At 33.4% G+C, this 19,366-nt stretch overlaps 1 protein-coding gene across 6 annotated transcripts in view; it reads left to right on the top strand.

The window, feature by feature from the left end:
• LOC306858802 (oxysterol-binding protein-related protein 8-like) overlaps positions 1-18,514 on the top strand; it is an 83,264-nt gene extending 64,750 nt beyond the window's left edge. For 3 of the 6 annotated variants that reach the window (XM_079399542.1, XM_079399541.1, XM_079399538.1), the window contains 18 exons: positions 95-196; positions 601-804; positions 1,783-1,867; positions 1,959-2,118; positions 3,603-3,828; positions 4,765-4,949; positions 6,257-6,338; positions 6,423-6,521; positions 6,602-6,698; positions 6,778-6,876; positions 8,641-8,738; positions 8,943-9,032; positions 9,352-9,488; positions 10,472-10,657; positions 13,781-13,868; positions 15,463-15,565; positions 15,642-15,747; positions 16,438-18,514. In XM_079399542.1, coding sequence (XP_079255668.1) covers positions 95-196; positions 601-804; positions 1,783-1,867; positions 1,959-2,118; positions 3,603-3,828; positions 4,765-4,949; positions 6,257-6,338; positions 6,423-6,521; positions 6,602-6,698; positions 6,778-6,876; positions 8,641-8,738; positions 8,943-9,032; positions 9,352-9,488; positions 10,472-10,657; positions 13,781-13,868; positions 15,463-15,565; positions 15,642-15,747; positions 16,438-16,570 — 2,280 coding nt within the window. In that variant the 3' untranslated portion in view covers positions 16,571-18,514. Of the gene's footprint in view, positions 1-94; positions 197-600; positions 805-1,782; positions 1,868-1,958; positions 2,119-3,602; positions 3,829-4,764; positions 4,950-6,256; positions 6,339-6,422; positions 6,522-6,601; positions 6,699-6,777; positions 6,877-8,640; positions 8,739-8,942; positions 9,033-9,351; positions 9,489-10,471; positions 10,658-13,780; positions 13,938-15,462; positions 15,566-15,641; positions 15,748-16,437 lie in introns of all 6 variants that reach the window. The other 3 variants (XM_079399539.1, XM_079399540.1, XM_079399537.1) reach the window with 1 other exon arrangement.
• The last annotated feature ends 852 nt before the right edge of the window (positions 18,515-19,366 follow it).

Below are 19,366 nucleotides of genomic sequence, written 5' to 3'. Positions count from 1 at the left end.
TCAATACAGGCTTTCAGTGCATTTTTTATATATGCATTCTGATTACTAATGATAATGACTAATAATGTGATGTTTTGCATGCATGTCTGTTCAGGTGCAAAAAAAGAACTACAGAGAAGAGAAGAAACGCGCCACTAAAGAGCTGCTCAGTACCATCACTGATCCGTCTGTCATTGTCATGGCCGACTGGCTCAAGGTTTGCCATTAAAATGTGTTTATTCTTACAGAATAATAATGCATGCTTTATAATGCATGTCCATTTAATGCACATCTCTGCATAAATGGTCTCAAAATTGTGTCATTTTTCATTAAATCTGTTGTAGTGCATCCAGAGCTGACCGATGCATGCAGTTTTGGTAGTAAATCCAAAGAGACGAAAGCATGATTAAAAAGTGAACAGCACTTGTCAGTCTTTCTGTCGCTGCAGGGGTAAACAACTCATGCTAATAATCACAGTAATACTCACATTGATGATAATATGTGAAAAAAGAGCTACAGGGTCTGGAGGAAAGGAGGTTAAATCGATCTTCGCTTTGGATCAAGCAATCAACCCACATGAAGAAACGTCCAGTCCTGTACAAGTCTCTTTTTCTCTTTCAGATCCGAGGCACGCTGAAAAGCTGGACCAAGCTGTGGTGTGTGCTGAAGCCAGGAGTCCTGCTTATCTATAAAACCAATAAAAACGGCCAGTGGGTCGGGACTGTCCTGCTCAACGCCTGCGAGCTCATCGAGAGACCCTCCAAGAAGGACGGCTTCTGCTTTAAGCTCTTCCACCCACTTGAACAGTCCATCTGGGCCGTCAAGGTACACCGAAAACTCAGCCGGAGCCATTCAGATTAAGATGAACATTTTTGGATTTGCATTATTTGCATTATGATTTAATTATTAAAAGGGGTTTTTAAAGTGGTTCTAATTATTTGGGGGTCCTAATTCAAAATTCCAAAAAAAAATAAAAGTATATATATTCAAAGTTCTAAAAAAAAAAGTGTTAAATGCATAATAAAAAACAAATAATACGTAATATACATATATAGTATGTGTATATTAATACAAATAAAAATATAAAAATTAATATTGAATATAATATAAAAAATGAAATAGATATATAACACAAAATTTTTTTAGGATTCTATAGAAAGAATTGAATAAGTTTTAAAATATTTTTATACTAATTGTAATATTAGTATTATTGAAAAAAGTTTATAATGTTTTTGTTTCTATATAACTTTATATTAAAATGTTTTCATTATAAAAAATAAAATGTAAATTTTTTAATGTTTCATATATTTTTATATTAAATTCAAATATAATATTTTTGGAAACACTTTTTTTTCAGAATTCTTCAGAAAGAAATTAATAGAAGGTTCAAAAGAACAGCATGTATTTATTTATTTATTGAATGAAAGAATCTTTGGAACATTATGTCTTTAGTGTCACTTTTGATCAATTTAATTCATCCTCACTGAATAAAAGTACCAATTTCTTTATTAAAATATCTATTAAACTGTGTGTATTAAATAAAATTAAATATATATATATATATATATATATATATATATTTTTTTTTTATATATATATATTTTTTTTTTTTTTTTTTTTTTTTTTAATAAAAGCTATAAAAACAGTAATAATAATAACAAAAAATAAAATAATAAAATACTAAAAAACATTATAACAGTATGTACAATATGGGCTCTTTAATATTCATAAATTTTTTAATATTACTTATATTCGTTTTTATTTGTGCATGCAGTGTTTATGATGTTCATGTTTGTGTCTCAGGGTCCTAAAGGAGAAGCTGTGGGCTCCATCACTCAGCCGTTACCCAGCAGCCACCTGATCTTCAGAGCAGCTTCAGAATCAGACGGTGAGACACAAACACACAGAAGTTACTTACAGAAAGAGCACTGTGTGTTACTGCAGCATCAGTCTTTATAAACCTTGTGTCATGTGTGCAGGCCGCTGTTGGATGGACGCTCTTGAACTGGCTCTGAAATGCTCAAGTTTGCTGAAGCGAACTATGATCCGAGAGGGCAAAGAGGAGATGACACAGACCGCAGAGCACTCGCACATCAACTTCTACAGTCTGCTGAGAGCACACAACATGCAGGGCTTTCAGTAAGACACACATTAACACAGCCACCTGTCATTTTACTGGCTCTTCAGATTAAAATTTTGATTCAGCGCTGATAAAAAGTGACACTTGCATATTCATTTTTAATGTCAGTGAATGTCAGTGCCGTGACATTCACTTTAAATCTTAAGAGAGAGTTCAGTCTTGGCTAAGACGATAGTTCTTTGTATTTTGTGGCACATGAACGATATTAGAAATGACTATGTTTAAATGCATATTCAAAATAAAGTGCATTAACTTTTATGGTCTAATTGATTCCGGAAGTGTTTTTTTTCCAGTTTATTTTCCCATAGAGATTTTTTTTTTTTAATTCTTCATAAACATGTTATAAACCATGAACCAAACTAAGCAGCTGCTAGTTTAATCACAACATTACAAACTTTGATTTCAAGCAGAAATTATTTGAAAATTGGACAAAACGACTAGTGTGTGTGTGTGTGTGCATATATATATATATATATATATATATATATATATATATATATATATATATATATATATATATATATATATATATATATATATATATATATATACACACATACATACATACATGTATGTGTGTGTGTGTGTGTGTATAGACTCCCTGATTGGTGGAATGTCCTGTACAGCATCATGGGTAATGTAGTTTTTCACCAGGAATTCAGGTCTTAAATGTGATTTTAAAAATAAGTTGAAATAATGCGAACAGGTAATTTAAAAAAAAGCATATAGCGTTACAAGTCATTTCATTAAAAATCAATCTTTCTACTTTGGAAGTAAAGTTTTTACTTCCAAAACTATAAATTGTCTTTTAAATTTTTTTTATTTTTTTAAAAGAGAGAGAGAAAATGTTTACATTTTTTAATATTTTTTTTTATTTATATTAAATGTTTTTTTTAAATATTTATTTAAATTTAATTGTATGTGATTTATATAAAAAAAAAATTACGAGTTAAAATAATGCCAATGGGTTACTTCAACAAAAGTATATCCTATTAAAAATCCGTCTCACTATTTGGAAGTTTTTATTTCCAAAACCATAAATTGTCATAAAAAAATCAAGTGTTTTAAAGAAATATTTTTTAAATTTATATTGAAATTATATACACATTTTCTGTTTATATATTTATTTTTAATTTTATAATTAATAATTATATTTATAATTATTAATTTAAATGTATTTTTAAAAATAATATTAATAGTTAAGAATTGGTCAAATCACTGTAACTAAATAAATTAATTCATTATAATTTATCATTTATTTATTTATTTGAAATAAGAATAATCACTTTAATAAACAATTTGTCCACATAAAGCTCTGAGTGTAAAAGAAAATTAAGACATCTTGTAATCAAATCAGATTTTAGTTTGTTTTATTAGATTTCACTCTGTATGCACATATTGACATCACTGGTCACCGATGCAAGTGTATCTCAATAATAATCCTGTGTTTGCATACTAACTGAGAGTTTTTGTGATCCGTCAGGTTTAACGACAGCGACCAGTTTAAGGATCCTGACCTGTACTCTGATAAGTCTGACCGTGAGAACGAGCAGGAGCAGGAGGAGTGGGAAAACGAGGTGATGGAGAAAAGTGAAGAGAGCGACAGCGACACGTCAGAGCGGCAGGAAGACTCGTACATTGACCTGGATCCCAACGAGACGCTGCGGGAAACGACGTACATCGAGCAGAGCCACGAGGAGCTGGGAGAGGTGCGTGAGCGATGCAGTCCCTCATCTAAAAACACCGTAAATTATGACATTATTGAGGTCCTCACTTGCGTTTGGCTCGAGTGGAGTGTTATTGACGCACAGATGCTAACACTATATTCAGACAGCTATTTTTACAGCAGACAGCTGGGAGATGAACAGTAAGTCTGTGGTGGATATGACACAATCTGTTCGTTCAAGTTGTGTGTGTGTGTGTGTGTGTGTGTGTGTGTGTGTGTGTGTGTGTGTGTGTGTGATTGCGTGTGTGTGATTGCGTGTGTGTGTTTGTGTGTGATTCTGTGTGTGTGATTCTGTGTGTGATTGTGTGAGTTTGTGTATTTGTTTATGCAACATTGAAGGGACCAAATGTCCCCATAAGGATAGTAAAACCTGAAATTATTTGACATTGTGGGGAACGGCCTGCGGTCCCCATGAGGGGAAAAAAAAAATTCTAAATAGTAAATTATGTTTATCTGAAAGTGTAACAATGCAAACAGGTTTTCTGTAAGGGTTAGGGGAAAAAAATATTGTTTGGTCAGTATAAAAGTAATAGTCTATGGAAAGTCCCCACAATTTACAGAAATGTGTGTGTGTGTGTGTGTGTGTGTGTGTGTGTGTGTGTGTGTACCTGGCATTTATCACGTTATGGGGACCAAATGTCTCCATAAGGATAGCAATATCAGTCAATTTTGACCTTGTGGGGACATTTTTTTAGGTCCCCATGAGGAAACAAGCTTATAAGTCATACAGAATGAAGTTTTAAAATCTAAAAATGCAGAAAGTTTCCTGTGAGGGGTAGGTTTAGGTGTAGGGTTGGTGTAGGCTGTGTGATAGAACCATATATAAAAGTATATAAAACCATTAAAAACCATTATGCCTATGGAATGTCCCCATAAAACATGGAAACATAACGTGTGTGTGTTTGTGTTTGTGTTTCAGGCTGGCGAAGCAGCTCAGACAGAGACGGTATCAGAGGAGAATAAATCTCTGATCTGGACTCTCCTGAAGCAAGTTCGGCCCGGCATGGACCTGTCCAAAGTGGTGCTGCCCACCTTCATCCTGGAGCCACGGTCCTTCCTGGACAAACTGTCCGATTACTACTATCACGCCGACTTCCTGTCCGAGTAAGAGAGTAACACACAGACGCTCAGCTCAGAGTATTCAGATGCTCCTTTATATTCACAAATAGCCAAACGAAAACTAATAAAAATCATGTTTGAGAATAAAAAATATATACATTTTAGAGGAAAATCTTACAATAGAAAACAAACCGAAAATTAGAAATTAAAAAAATTTATTGAAGTACTAGTATTAGTAAAACTGAAATAAAAAAATAGCTAAATATAATTTCTAAAATGAAAAAAAAAAAGACAAAACAGCATAAAATTGTTAAACCAAACTAAAAATGAAAATATGACATTGAAATTTCTAAATAAAAGCGAACTACTGTAATATTATATAAATAATTAATAAAAACACATTGGAAAGGAGCATACATGGAATTGCTGTCTATCTAGTGTTCCAAATTAGTCTCTTATTAGGGACAATAAATTGTGTAAAAAACATAATTGATAAAAATAATAAAATGATTTAATGAGATATATATATATATATATATATATATATATATATATATATATATATATATATATATATATATATATATATATATATATATATATATATATATATATATATATATTTTTTTTTTTTTTTTTTTTTTTTTATATATTATTTTATTTTTGGTTTATTATGGTAAACCATTTATATTTACGTTATTTGTTTTGGTTTATTATTATTTATTATTTATTTTTTGGGTTCATTTATTTAAATTTGGTTAATTTATTTTTAATTATTTATATGTAATTTATATTAAAATATTTTTAGCATAGTTATGGAATAAAAATGAAGTGCACCAAACATGGTAAATGATATTAACACTAAATGATATTAAATAAATAAATATTTATTTATAATAATAATCAAAATAATTTAAACTCACTAACTCACAATATTAAACAATTTGTCCACATACAAATGTTATTTTGGTATTGTTGAAATACTATTATAGTGTTTTTGTAGTATTTATTTGTTGTAATATTTTGAATTGGATTTTATTAATGTTTCACGTTATTTTTAGTTTTATTAATTTATTAATGAAGTTTTATTAATTTTGTTGATTGTCTTTTTTTAATGTCTAAATAATATGTGTTAATTTTGATTTATTAATTTTAATCATTTTAGTACCAAACGAAAATGATAATTTTTTTATCACTTTGTTTTATTTTAAGAAACGGAAATGTTTTTTATGGTTTTAGTGTTAGTTAACAATAATAACCCTGGTAAAAATACACACAAAGGCATCAAATCAGATTTTAGGTGGTTTTATTACAGTAACTTTACCGTAACTGTGTTTTGTTTAACTCATCAGAGCGGCAGTGGAGGAAAACGCTTATAACCGTATGAAGAAAGTGGTCAAATGGTACATTTCTGGATTCTACAAGAAGCCAAAGGTAAAGACGCATTCACTAACAGCCCTTCAGATATCTGGAATCTGTCATTTTCCCTCATATTGTCATCATTTTTGTCACTGACAGGGTTTGAAGAAACCGTACAACCCCATTATTGGAGAAACATTTCGCTGTTTATGGATCCACACCAAAACCAACAGCAAAACCTTCTATATCTCTGAACAGGTAAAGCAGCCAAATCCTCTTTAGTTCCAGTCAGTTTCTACTGAGCTTCACACCAAAATAACGTGTCTGTCCTCCTCCAGGTATCCCATCATCCTCCGGTTTCAGCCTTTTACGTCAGCAACAGGAAGGATGGCTTTTGTCTCAGCGGCAGCATCCTGGCCAAGTCCAAGTTTTACGGTAAGAAGATATGATGATAAATCACGTCATTTTGTGCAACCCACGTGTCTGATTGTGAGTTTGTTGGCGTGTTTATCAGGAAACTCTCTGTCAGCCATCTTGGACGGTGAAGCCAGGCTGTCGTTTCTGAACAGAGGAGAGGATTACGTGATGAACATGCCCTATGCACACTGCAAAGGTCTGTCTACACACACACACACACAGAGCTAACAGCCCAGACTCTCTGTATCTGAACCCAGCGCTCATACTGCGCCACTAACACCCGTCCCCTGTGTTGTCTTCTGTAGGGACACATCTAGGTATGTTTACATGTTGAGTAACTCAATTTGACTCGTTTAGATACGTGTGCAGTAAACAGTCTAGACTTTTACATTTAGTTAACATATGAGAGTTTGGTAACACTTTATCTCTCAATAATAACAATAAAAGGCAGTCGTGGCCTAATGGATAGAAAGTTGGACTTGTAACCCGAAGGTCGTGGGTTCGAGTCTCAGGTCCGGCAGGGATTGTAGGTGGAGGAGTGAATACCCAACACTCTCTCCACCCTCAATACCACGACTGAGGTGAGACCCTTGAGCAAGGCACCGAACCCCCAACTGCTCCCCGGGCGCCGCAGCAATGGCTGCCCACTGCTCCGGGTGTGTGTTCACTACTGTGTGTACACTAGGATGGGTTAAATGCCGAGTATGGGTCACCATACTTGGCCACACACCACTTCCCTTTCCCTTTCCTAAAAACATTATTGCATACTATAACACTTAACAGATGATTAGATAATGTGCATTTAAATTGATAAATAAATTAATAAACAAATATTATTTTTATATATATGCATACGTATATAATATATATTAGTAATTGTAATGAATGTTTCATTATATTAATCTATATTTATAATGTAAAAAATATAATATATGCAAGTGTGTATATATATATATATATATATATATATACATATATGTATATGTATGTGTGTGTGTGTGTGTTGTATATTTAATACTTGCACTGTCTTTATATAATGTATATGAATAAATATTTATATAACATCTATATGATTACGCCCAAACGGAGTGATTCATCCCAGACTAAAAAGAAAGGGTGAATGTGCGTTCAAAGTGATGGCTAGGGGAAATTGCTGTTGCTATGGAGACCAGACAAGATGCGATATATATATAGTAATAGAATTGTTACTACTAATTAGTACCAGAAACATTTATAATTGTTATATATTATATACTATATATATATATATATATATATATATATATATATATATGTGTGTGTGTGTGTGTGTGTGTGTGTTTTCTTATTATTTAATTGTATTATAATAATTGTTTATTTATTATTATTATTAAATTGTGTGTGTGCATGTGTTTTACAATTATAAATATATGTATATATATATATATATATATATATATATTCTATATTTAATATGTGTATTGTCATTATATCATATATATATATATAGAGAGAGAATATTTACAAATATAAGAAATATGTAATTATATAAATATTTAGAAATGTTTCATAATTATAACTAACATTTTAATGATACATTTATTTAAATATATATTTAGAATTAATAATAGTAATTATTATTATATATAGAAATATATTTGTAATTGTTAAAGTGTGTGTGTTTATGTGTGTATATGCGTGTTTTTAGTTTTTTTATCTGTTAATCTTGTTGATGTCTAATTGTTAAAATAAAGTGTTACCAAAGACCCATCTCTTGAAGATTAAGGTCTAGCTTAGCAAGCGTCATGTTTTTCCGTCTGTCCAGTGATTTGTGCATTGTTGTAAGACAATTTTATAAGAGAGCATGTGCAAATAATATAGCTCTTACACACACAGGTTCACTATTCACTAAAACTCAGATGCTGTGTGTGTGTGTGTGTGTGTGTGTGTGTGTGTGTGTGTGTGTGTGTGTGTGTCTCAGGGATCCTGTATGGGACTATGACTCTGGAGATGGGCGGTCAGGTGTCCATCGCCTGCGAGAAGACGGGCTACAGCGCTCAGCTGGAGTTCAGACTCAAGGTGTGTGTGTGTTTATACACTCATGTCAGGGCGTTTTCAAGCTTTTGTGACTTAGAAGAACAGCGAGGCGCCGACAGAAAGGCCATACACATCACAACCATATCAAACTGAATGCCACACCGATAACGGTGCAACATCCACAAATGAACGATGCTTTGTGTGACTCGATTCAATGGCGTGACTGATATTATGCCTGTCCATCAGCCGTTCCTCGGCAGCAGTGATATCTTGAATCAGATCAGCGGGAAGATCAAGCTGGGGAAGGAGGTGCTGGCGACACTTGAGGGGCACTGGGTGAGTATAATAATCACAAACCAGACCATCTGTACATAAAAATCACTAGAAATCAGCAGTAAATATTACACAGAAATCCGAAAATGTGTTTGGTCACTTTTCATGTCAATTAGATTGTCTGAGTAGGCGGTTTTTAGCCGGAATAGTGACAAATCTGGCTATGCAAGACTGTTTTTTAGCAGATTTAATTGTATTTGAAGTTTCTTAGATGTCTTTTAGAGGTCAGATGTCATTGTGTGTGTGTGTGTGTGTGTGTGTGTGTGTGTGTCTGTGTCTGTGTCTGTGTCTGTGTCTGTGTCTGTGTGTGTGTGTTTTAAAGGACAGTGAAGTCTTCATCAATGATAAGAAGACGGGTGAGATGGAGACGTTCTGGAACCCGACGCCGGACCTGAGGCAGATCCGTCTGATCCGCTACATCGTCCCTCCTGAAGAACAGGGCGAGTTTGAGTCTGAGAGGTAGCCATGCTCGTCACCTCATTTACGCAGTGCAGAAAATGTCAAATGTCATGGGAATTGGGCCATTTTTAATGAATAAATCAAAAGTAGGGCTGTATAATGAACCAACGTGTGAAATGGACTAGTGTCTATAAATATTAATCCACAACAAGACTATTAAACTGCAAAATACTACTACTAAAAATAATAATCAAATTATTCAAACTTAAATTTTTCATCCATGCTTTAATTGTAAAAATGAAAGGAAATAAAAGGATTTTTTTTTTATTAATTAAATTGTTCATGGTTTTATGCATTAATTTGTTTACCACAGTTTTTATTACATTTGTATTAAATCATAAATCCAGGAAAAATAAAACAGACAACACAGAATCTCTGAATACATTGTATAGGGTCCTATGATTGTCAAATTTTTAATAAATTATTAAATTGTTTGAACTTTATGAATTCACTTGATTAGACATGATTTTGAGTATTAATATTTTATTAAATGGTTTAATAAAATCCAGAAAAATAAAAAGACAGAATTTGGGAAATTAATTTGGGAAATTAAATAATTTTGGGATTTTAATTAATTACACAACGAGGACACCAGATCCCTGTTTATTTTGGACACTTTTCCCCCTTTGGACACTTTATTTTAAATATTTTGTTTAATAAAAACCTCTCCGAGGCTTGACGCCACGCCGACTGTGTCTGTCGTTGGCTCCTCCCGCCACATTATATAATTAAATAAAAAATGGAATCCAGAAAAAAAATAAAACTGAAAAAAGGTGTCGTGAAAATGTATTTTATGTTTAAGAAAAAAATTATTTTAAATCAAATCTACTAAAACTAAAACAGATTACAAACCACCTAGAAAAATGTAAAAAAAAAAGGATATAATAGGGCTCTGCGTGATCACTAACGCTCAGTAACATGAGAAATAACCCCTAATTAGGAAAATGAACACATTTTAAGAAGTGTTTCTGTGCCATCTTTAGGCTGTGGCAACATGTGACACGGGCCATCAATAACAAGGACCAGACAGAGGCGACCAATGAGAAGTTCAACCTGGAGGAGGCTCAGAGGAAGGCAGCACGTGAGCGCAAGGCTAAGTGTGAGGAGTGGATGCCCGCTCTGTTCGAGCAGGACCCTACCACCGGAGAGTGGCATTACCGCTACGCCGAGTAAGTCACGCCTGCCTGCTCGTTTCCTAACGCTCGTTTCACAGTACTCCTTCTGCAGTGCGTATGCAGTCCGTGTGTGTTCTGAATGCTGTGCAGAAACAGCATGGATTAATCGTGCTTTCACACAGAACGCGTTTGCAGTCTGCTCCTGATCCACAGCTGTTTGCCACAAACACAACATTTGTGACCCTGGAGCACAAAACCAGTCATGAGTAGCACGGGTATATTTGTAGCAACAGCCAACAATACACTGTATGGGTCAAAATTATGGGGGGGTTTTTTATGCCAAAAATCCTTAGGATATTAAGTAAAGATCATGTTCCATGAAGATATTTTGTAAATTTCCTACCATAAATATATCAAAACTTCATTTTTGATTAGTGATATGTAGGGGTGTGACGAGACACTTATCCCACGAGACGAGACATGAGACTGGGTTCACGAGACGAGACTTTTAGACTTTAAAAAAAATTTAAAAAATAATAATTCCTCGATGAAATATATAGGGAAAAATAGCCTTTTATTCAACTGAAAAACAAAATGCCCAAAATTTAGGTGCATTTTGAAATTAACTTGTGCTTTATGAAATTAAACTTCTATTTTAATGAATTATATGCAGTAATAAACGACATGTAAACTAGAGCTGCATGATTCTGGATAAATTGAGAATCACAATTTTTTTAAATAAATTGCAGATCAAGATTCTGAAAGAAAATTAGAAAAATAAACAAAATAACGTAATTTACTAGTGGTTCTGACAAAATGTTCATTGCTTAAGTCTTTTAGAAATATGCATTCATTTGAACAAAATTGAACAAAAAAAATAATAATTCAATGGAGTCAGTGTCTCAGTTCATAAAGACTTGTTTCACTATTGAAATCTCCTGAATGAACGATTCAATGTCAGATACAGTTTTTAAACAGGTTGTCCCCACCTCCTGACAGAAGATAAGTGTTACAATACAAGTGTTAAGATACTTTCGTTTTGATCCCCTCTAGACAATACGTGTTTATACCCTAACCATAAACTTTTATCCCAGTAGGCCTACTTCTGTTATTTAAAATGTCTGTAACACAGAAATAATGATGTGTGGTTGAAAAGACTGTTTGTGTTGCTCTTTCTGGATCAGCAGCAGCATTAACATGGGCAGCGACAAAACGTGCTTCTCACAATCCACTGACACTCGCGATGTTAAACAGTCGTTATAGACATAGCTGAATCGTTGTCATTCAGAAATATGGTCGCGTGGGTGTTTGAATCAAGATTAATCGCAATTTTTTTAACGATTAATGGTGCAGCTCTAATGTAAACACTGCAAAATGTTTTGCGAGGATATTGTCACGTTCTCGCGAGACCAGTCGTACCACGAGATCTCATCACATCCCTAGTAATATGCATTGCTAAGAACTTAATTTGAACAACTTTAAAGGAGATTTTCTCAATATTTAGATTTTTTTGCACCCTCAGATTCCAGATTTTCAAATATTGTCCTATCCTAACAAACCATACATCAATGGAAAGCTTATTTATATATGGTGTATAAATCTCAATTTCACAAAATTCACCCTTATGACTAGTTTTGTGGTCCAGGGTCATTAATTTGAAATTTAATAATTTAGATTTATATGTCATCAAGCTTTCCATTGATGTATGGTTTGTTAGGATAGGACAATATTTGGCTGAGATACAACTATTTGAAAATGATGAATTTAACGGTGCAAAAAAATCTAAATATTGAGAAAATCTCCTTTAAAGTTGTTCAAATGAAGTGTTTAGCAATGCATATTACTAATCAAAAATGAAGTTTTGATATATTTACAGTAGGAATTTTACAAAATATCTTCATGGAACATGATCTTTACTTAATATCCTAATGATTTTTGGCATAAAAGAAAAATCTATAATTTTCACCCATACAATGTATTGTTGGTTATTGCTACAAATATACCCCAGCAACTTAAGACTGCTTTTGTGCTCCAGGGTCACATATAAGCAACGTTTTATTCAATGCGTTTTACTTCCAGTTATATATAATGTTGCTCAAGCAAGTGGCAAAACATTTAAACACAGTCTACTTTCCTTATGTTTAAAAGTAGTAGGCTATCAAAAACTGTTAAATTAAAACTTACTCTCGTGCCTTTTCTTTTGCATTTCAATTTTTAATAAAAGCAATTCTGCAGTTCATAAATAACCTCCACAAATGCCATATTTCCTTGTTCATCTAAAAGTGCACTTTTCCTTGTTTTAAACCTAGCCAAAAAGCCAAATGTGTTGACTGTGAAACATAGTAGGCTTTAATTCATTTTAATAATCCATTAACGTGTGCGGAAAAAAAAAATGCACCGCAGACGGAGTACAGTGGGGATCGAAAGTTTGGGAACCCCTTGCAGAATCTGTGAAAATGTGGATAATTTTACCAAAATAAGAGAGATCATACAAAATGCATGTTATTTTTTATTTAGTACTGTCCTGAGTAAGATATTGTCCATAAAAGATGTTTACATATAGTCCACAAGACAAAAAAATAGCTGAAATTATTAAAATAACCACATTCAAAAGTTTGGGAACCCTTGGTTCTTAATACTGTGTGTGGTTACCTGGATGATCTACGACTGTTTTTTTGTTTTGTGATGGTTGTTCATGAGTCCCTTGTTTGTTCTGAACAGTTCAACTGAGCACTGTTCTTCAGAAAAATCCTCCAGGTCCTCTTAATGCATCGTGTTTCCTTCAAGAGCATCAGTGAATGTTTGAACCTTTTTTAATTGTTGTGTTTGAGTCCCTCAATCATCCTCAGCGTGAAAAGGTGGATCTCAAAATCATACAGTCACTGCTGGAAAGGGTTCAAATATGCAAAAGATGCTGGAAAACTGAGGAATCTGCAGGACCTGGAGGATTTTTCTGAAGAACAGTGCTCAGTTGAACTGTTCAGAACAAACAAGGGACTCATGAACAACCATCACAAAACAAAAAAACAGTCGTAGATCATCCAGGTAACCACACACAGTATTAAGAACTCCACTGTATGCCACTGTATGTGTGAAACAGGCTTAACGCCTGCTGCCCCCTGCTGGACAGAAAGTGCATTGTTTACTTTGAGAACTGTGTGTTTCTCTGTGTCCTAGCACTCGTCCATGGGATCCGCTCAACGATCTGATTCAGTTCGAGAAAGACGGCTGTATTCAGACCAAAGTGCGCCACAGGACGCCTATGGTACGTTCAGCCAGTGTAGTTAGTCTCAGTACCCAGCAGGGCTCCCGGAGGGACAATTACCTGAGCCAGGTACGTCCTTCTGTCCCCACTCCTCCCTCATTCTACCCACAATCCCTCTCTCTGCTTCCATCTCATCAACGTCTGCCACCGCCTGCGCTCTCTGTCCATTCTTCAACCAACCATTCACCATTCTGCAAAGCAACCAATCATCTGCTGCCTGACCTGGTCACATGACCGCTGTCTCATTTTCAGCTTTTGTTTTTTCTTTGTGCTCTTTGGCATTTGCAAGTGACTTTTGCATGCATGCCTGTGTGGTCTTTGTTTGTTTTTTGGTTGCATCAGGCATGCGTCTTTGCAACTAGGGTTCAAAATTAACATTGGTTTGTGAATCTGTGTATGTGAAAACATTTATATGGAAACGCTGCTTTATTCACAATATTTTCAGTGGTATTCTGAAAGATTTTAATAAATAATAATAATGAAAAGGATTAGAAATTATATTTGCATTTCAATATCAAATGTAAAAATGAAATAAATGATTAGAAATTAAATTAGCATTTCCATAATAAATGTAGTAATAAATAGAAATTTAATTTGCATTTACATACTAAATATAGTAATAAATGAAAATGATTAGAAATTAAATATGCATTTAAAAAACATGTAAAAAATAATGAATGCAGAAATAATTAGAAATTAAATTTTCAATTATACAAAAATAAATGTAATAAAAATGATTAGAAATTATTTTATCTTAGGATATAATATAAAAAGCATATAAAGTAAACACATGGAATAATAAAAATAGAAATTAAATATGCAGTTAAATAAAAATGTAAACCAAATAAAAATGATTAGAAATTAAATTTGCATTCAAATAAATAATAAATGTAATAAAAAGATTAGAAATTAAGTTTATATTTAAACAAATGCAATAATAAAAAAATAATTAGAGATTAAATATTCATCTAAATAACAAATTTAAAAATAATTAGAAATTAAATTTACATAACAAATATTTAAATATAAATATATAATATTTATTTTTAATAATAAAATAAATTTATTATTTAAATGCAAGCGAACAAAAGTTACGCTTTTAATATTTAAATAAATGTAATAACAGAAATAACAAAAAAAATATTTTGCTTTAAAATAAATAATAAATCTTGCAACTTGGATGGAAAAAAATAAATAAATAATAATAATAATAAATGTTATTTGTAACGCACTTTATATTTCAACAAAAGCCCAAAGTGCTACAATATAAAAAAGTGCTACAATACAAAAAAAAATAAAAAATCAGTGACAAAAATATATCAGAGGAAAAACTGATCAATATTCCCATTATTGTTGGGATAATAGTATCTTTTTTTAATCCAAAAAATAGCTTCATGGCAAGTATTACCTATTTATGGCTGGTAAAATTGTTCTTGCCTCATTGCCATTGGCAGATGTGGAAAAAAGTTCATTTTGGACCCTGTTTGAAGCCTTTCAAAAATGTGAATCACATACACAATTCAGACTGTCTTAACCACAACATAAAGTCTGAAACGTGAATGTCATGCTCTTGTCGGTGTGTGTGTTTGATTAGGTGACGGGACCAAAGCGGAAACATAAGAGTGACAAACCTAAAAGTCCAGAAAGTGGCTGCTCGTCTCCGGAGCCGGACCGCCAGGACTCTTCAGGCAGCGAGAGTACATCAAACACGCACAAACACACACATAAACATGCTAATAACACTCCAAAAACTCATCATGAACTTCCATTCAGGGCACAAGAGCAAACACAACAGCCGCCTCAGAAAGAAAGGAACAGATCTGAGTGAAATCCAAAGTGCCATTGAGTCGATCAGACAAACCCAGGAAGACATTAACAGGTGAAACGGCTTCTCACCTCATACTTAATAAATGTATTATTTTTCAGGATGTAACGATATTATCAATATTGTGATATTGCGATAGTCTCCATATTATCGTGGTCACATGACGCTATGAAACGATAGGTCTTCAGGGCAAAAAGTGTAGTTTTAAAATATGTTTACACTTCTTATTCTAACATAAAAGGCCTTTAAAGTTGTGTTTTGGGCCATTATGCTTTGGCACAGTATCTGTCAAACGGAAAGCACAATATGGCTTAATCCCTTCATCAAGGTTGTTTTCGCTGCGTGTTTCAAGCGAAGCGCATTCTACCAGTGTTAATGTAATTTAGACAGTATATCACAAATAAAACGAGGGTTGAGTCCCCTTTAAAGTTCAGGGTGACGTTTTTCTGACTTAAGTTTTCTTAGTTAAGATCATGGGTTGGAGCTCTTAATTTTGAACACTCAAAGTGTATTAGATAGAATAATTTAACTTTAAAATGTACAAAATTTTCACTTTTTTCCATTTCTTCATTTGTCTTTTTTTAAATATCGCAATAAATATCGTATCGTGGACTTCATATCGCAATATTATCGTATTGTGAGAATTTGATATCGTTGCATTCCTATTTATTATTTAAAAAATTATCAGTAAATACTTGAAAAACGGTAATATTAACTTTTGTTTGTCTGGTCACGGGCGTCCAGGAGCGTCAACGCTTTGAGGAGTCGAGTGGCAAATCAGTCGTCGACAGAAAGTTCATTCCTGACGCAGAGAGATGTGGCCATCGTCCTCTTCCTCATCTTCCTCCAGGTCCTTCTGAACTTCATCTTTAAGTAACGGTCGAGAATGACCCAGAATCCTCACTCCATCCCTTCAGCACTCCATCCTTCAGTCAGTATCGCCTCGCGACAGACAGTTTCGTTTTTATGGATTTGTGTTGCGATCGCCGACGACCAATATCGGGCTGAAGTGCATTGTGGGATGTTTTAGAAATCACTGTTTACTTTTATTCTTCGCAAAGAGAAATCTCATCAGCCTGTTAACCATTAAGACCACTGTTTTAATTTATTTGAATATATACTTTTATCCTCCGTCAGCGCCCCCTGCTGTAGCGGAGAACGTCAGTTAATTACAAACTAAATATTATCAAATCTAGATCATTTTTCCCCCCTAAAATTAAGAAAAAATATATATTTTGCTTAACAAAAACCCTATTCTACACATTTGTTTTCTATTAGTTTTGTTTTTTATGAACTTGTGTTGCGATTACTGCGAAAGGATGGCCAATATCAGGCTGAAGTGCATTGTGGGATGTTTTAGAAATGACTGTTTACTTCTTTTCTTCAAAACGAGGAAATCTCACCAGCCTCTTAACCATTTAGACCAGTGCTTTATTTATTTTTATTAAAATGTTTATCCTCCATCATCGCCCCCTGCTGTAGAGGAGGACGTCAGTCGATATCCAAACTAAATATGATCCAATCCAGGTCATTTTTCCTCCCTAAAATTAGGAAAAATATGTAGTGCAAAAAAAAATCTTGTTCTCATTACTTTTATCCAAAAAAATATGAATTTGTATTAGTATTTGTACGTAATGATATTCATTGCACAGCCTGATTTAAATACAATTTTACCGACACTTATAGCAATGAAAATATGGAAATGCTCTCCTAAAACGAAAAGTTTTAGAGGACTGAAACACAACCTGGACTTTTTTCCCAAGTTTCACTCACATATAAAACTTAAAAGGGTTCAGTGCTTCTGATGTTACTGGTATTTTATGACAATTTTATTGAATGATTGAAGGATGTTGCGAGTTGAGGTTACATTTTGTATTATTTCAAACCGTTTCCGGGAACAATTTCACTATAAGTCTTAGTTTGAACATCACAGTGTGTGGATCCTGCATTTCACACGTTCCTAAATGGTGTTTGAAGGTAATAATGTTTAATTTATTTGAACGATACCGAAGCGTGTACAGTATAGCGAGCGTCACATTTAATATTACTCTGAGAAAACCGTAGATCTAGGCGTAGTAAACCTGTAGCAGGAAATACTGTTGCGTACTTTTGTAGTTGCTTGACACTCGTCTGCCACTGTTACATCAGACTAGATGTACGACTAACAAGCCAAATAGTCTGAGAGTAGATTAGCGAGTAAACGTCACTTCTGTATATATTCAAGAACCGATTTCCTTTTGTACTTCTAGAGAAACGCCGTCAGTCACCCATAGCCCACGTGTCTTTGTTCTGCGGGCGTTCGTTTGTTCGCTCGCACAGCGTCCAATCAGATGTTTGAATGTGCTCACGTCAACAATAACTATTAAAAAACCACGTGCCTTTCCAAGCGGGTCTTGCAGCCGGAGTTTGAGGGATTTTCACCCCGACTGTTGAATTCCTACCATGGTTTGTCTTTCTTTCTCACTTCGGGTGAATGTGCCAATTCAGACGTTTCCGGCTCGATTCGTCCCGGAGCTCGACGCTGCCATAGATCTGCGTGTCTTTAGCCATGCGTCTGCCTCCGAACCAGGGATCAAACTCCACATGCATCGCATTCAGTGTCCGTCTTCATGCTTCTAGACCCTTTTCTCTTTCTTTTGGACCAGGCTCTTTTTAAAAAGCGTTTTTACTCCAGTTGATCTTTGTTGGTTTTGTTTTTTGTTCTGGATTATTTCCTGCAGCTGTCTCTATGTACAGATGATGCTTTATTTGTAATACAGAAATAACTTCCTGTAAGTTTATTGTCACCTGTGACATATCACCAAATAAATGAAAAAGACCGAACTCCTGCTTCTCCTTTCTTTGCACGTGTCGGTATTGATTTATATTGTTGTGTCAGGGTTATTCTAGTAATGGTGTTTTAATTTAGTTTTTATTTTTATATTTTTAATTATATTTTCTTTTTTCTATATTTCTATATATTTTCACACTTTTTTGTTTATTTCAGTTTCAGTGTATTTATTTTTTATTTTTTATTGTATTTATATTTTGTTTTATTGTTATTTTTCATTAACTTTATTTAAGGATTATGAATTTAAATTTGATTTATTTTTTATTTGATTATTTTGTTAATTTTTACACTATCATTGTTTCTCAGGTTATTTTTCAGAGTGTTACTTTACTTAGTTTTTTATTATTATTAATAATATTTTTTTATATTTATTTCATAGTTGATGTGCTAACTAGTATAATTTAAATATTTACAAATATTAAAGAGAAGAGAATGAGCTTTATTGGCCAAGTATGTTTACACATACAAGGAATTTGTTGTAGTGACAGAAGCTCCACAGTGCAACAGAAAGACAGTAACAGGACAGGACACAGATAATAAAACAAAATAACAAAAAATAGCCAATAACCAATGTACAAAGCAGCAAAAAAAAAAACACAATATATAATATAGACAGCTATGTATGTACAGGTCAAGTATGTGCAAATGAGAAAAATAAAATAAGTGAGTGTGGTGAATGGATAATGTATTAGTTGTGTGTTCTACGTTTATTATTGAGTGTTCATGAGATGTATTGACTGAGGGAAGGAACTGTTCCTGTGTCTGGTCGTTCTGGTGCACAGAGCAGATCGGGACTTGTGTTAAATATCTTAGCACAGTCTAATAATTGTGTTCAGTTGTAAA

The sequence above is a fragment of the Barbus barbus genome (assembly GCF_936440315.1).
Source record: "Barbus barbus genome assembly, chromosome: 39".
NCBI lineage: Eukaryota > Metazoa > Chordata > Actinopteri > Cypriniformes > Cyprinidae > Barbus > Barbus barbus.
The sequence above is the reverse complement of the archived record's forward strand: the minus strand, read 5'-3'. Positions and strand labels throughout refer to the sequence as shown.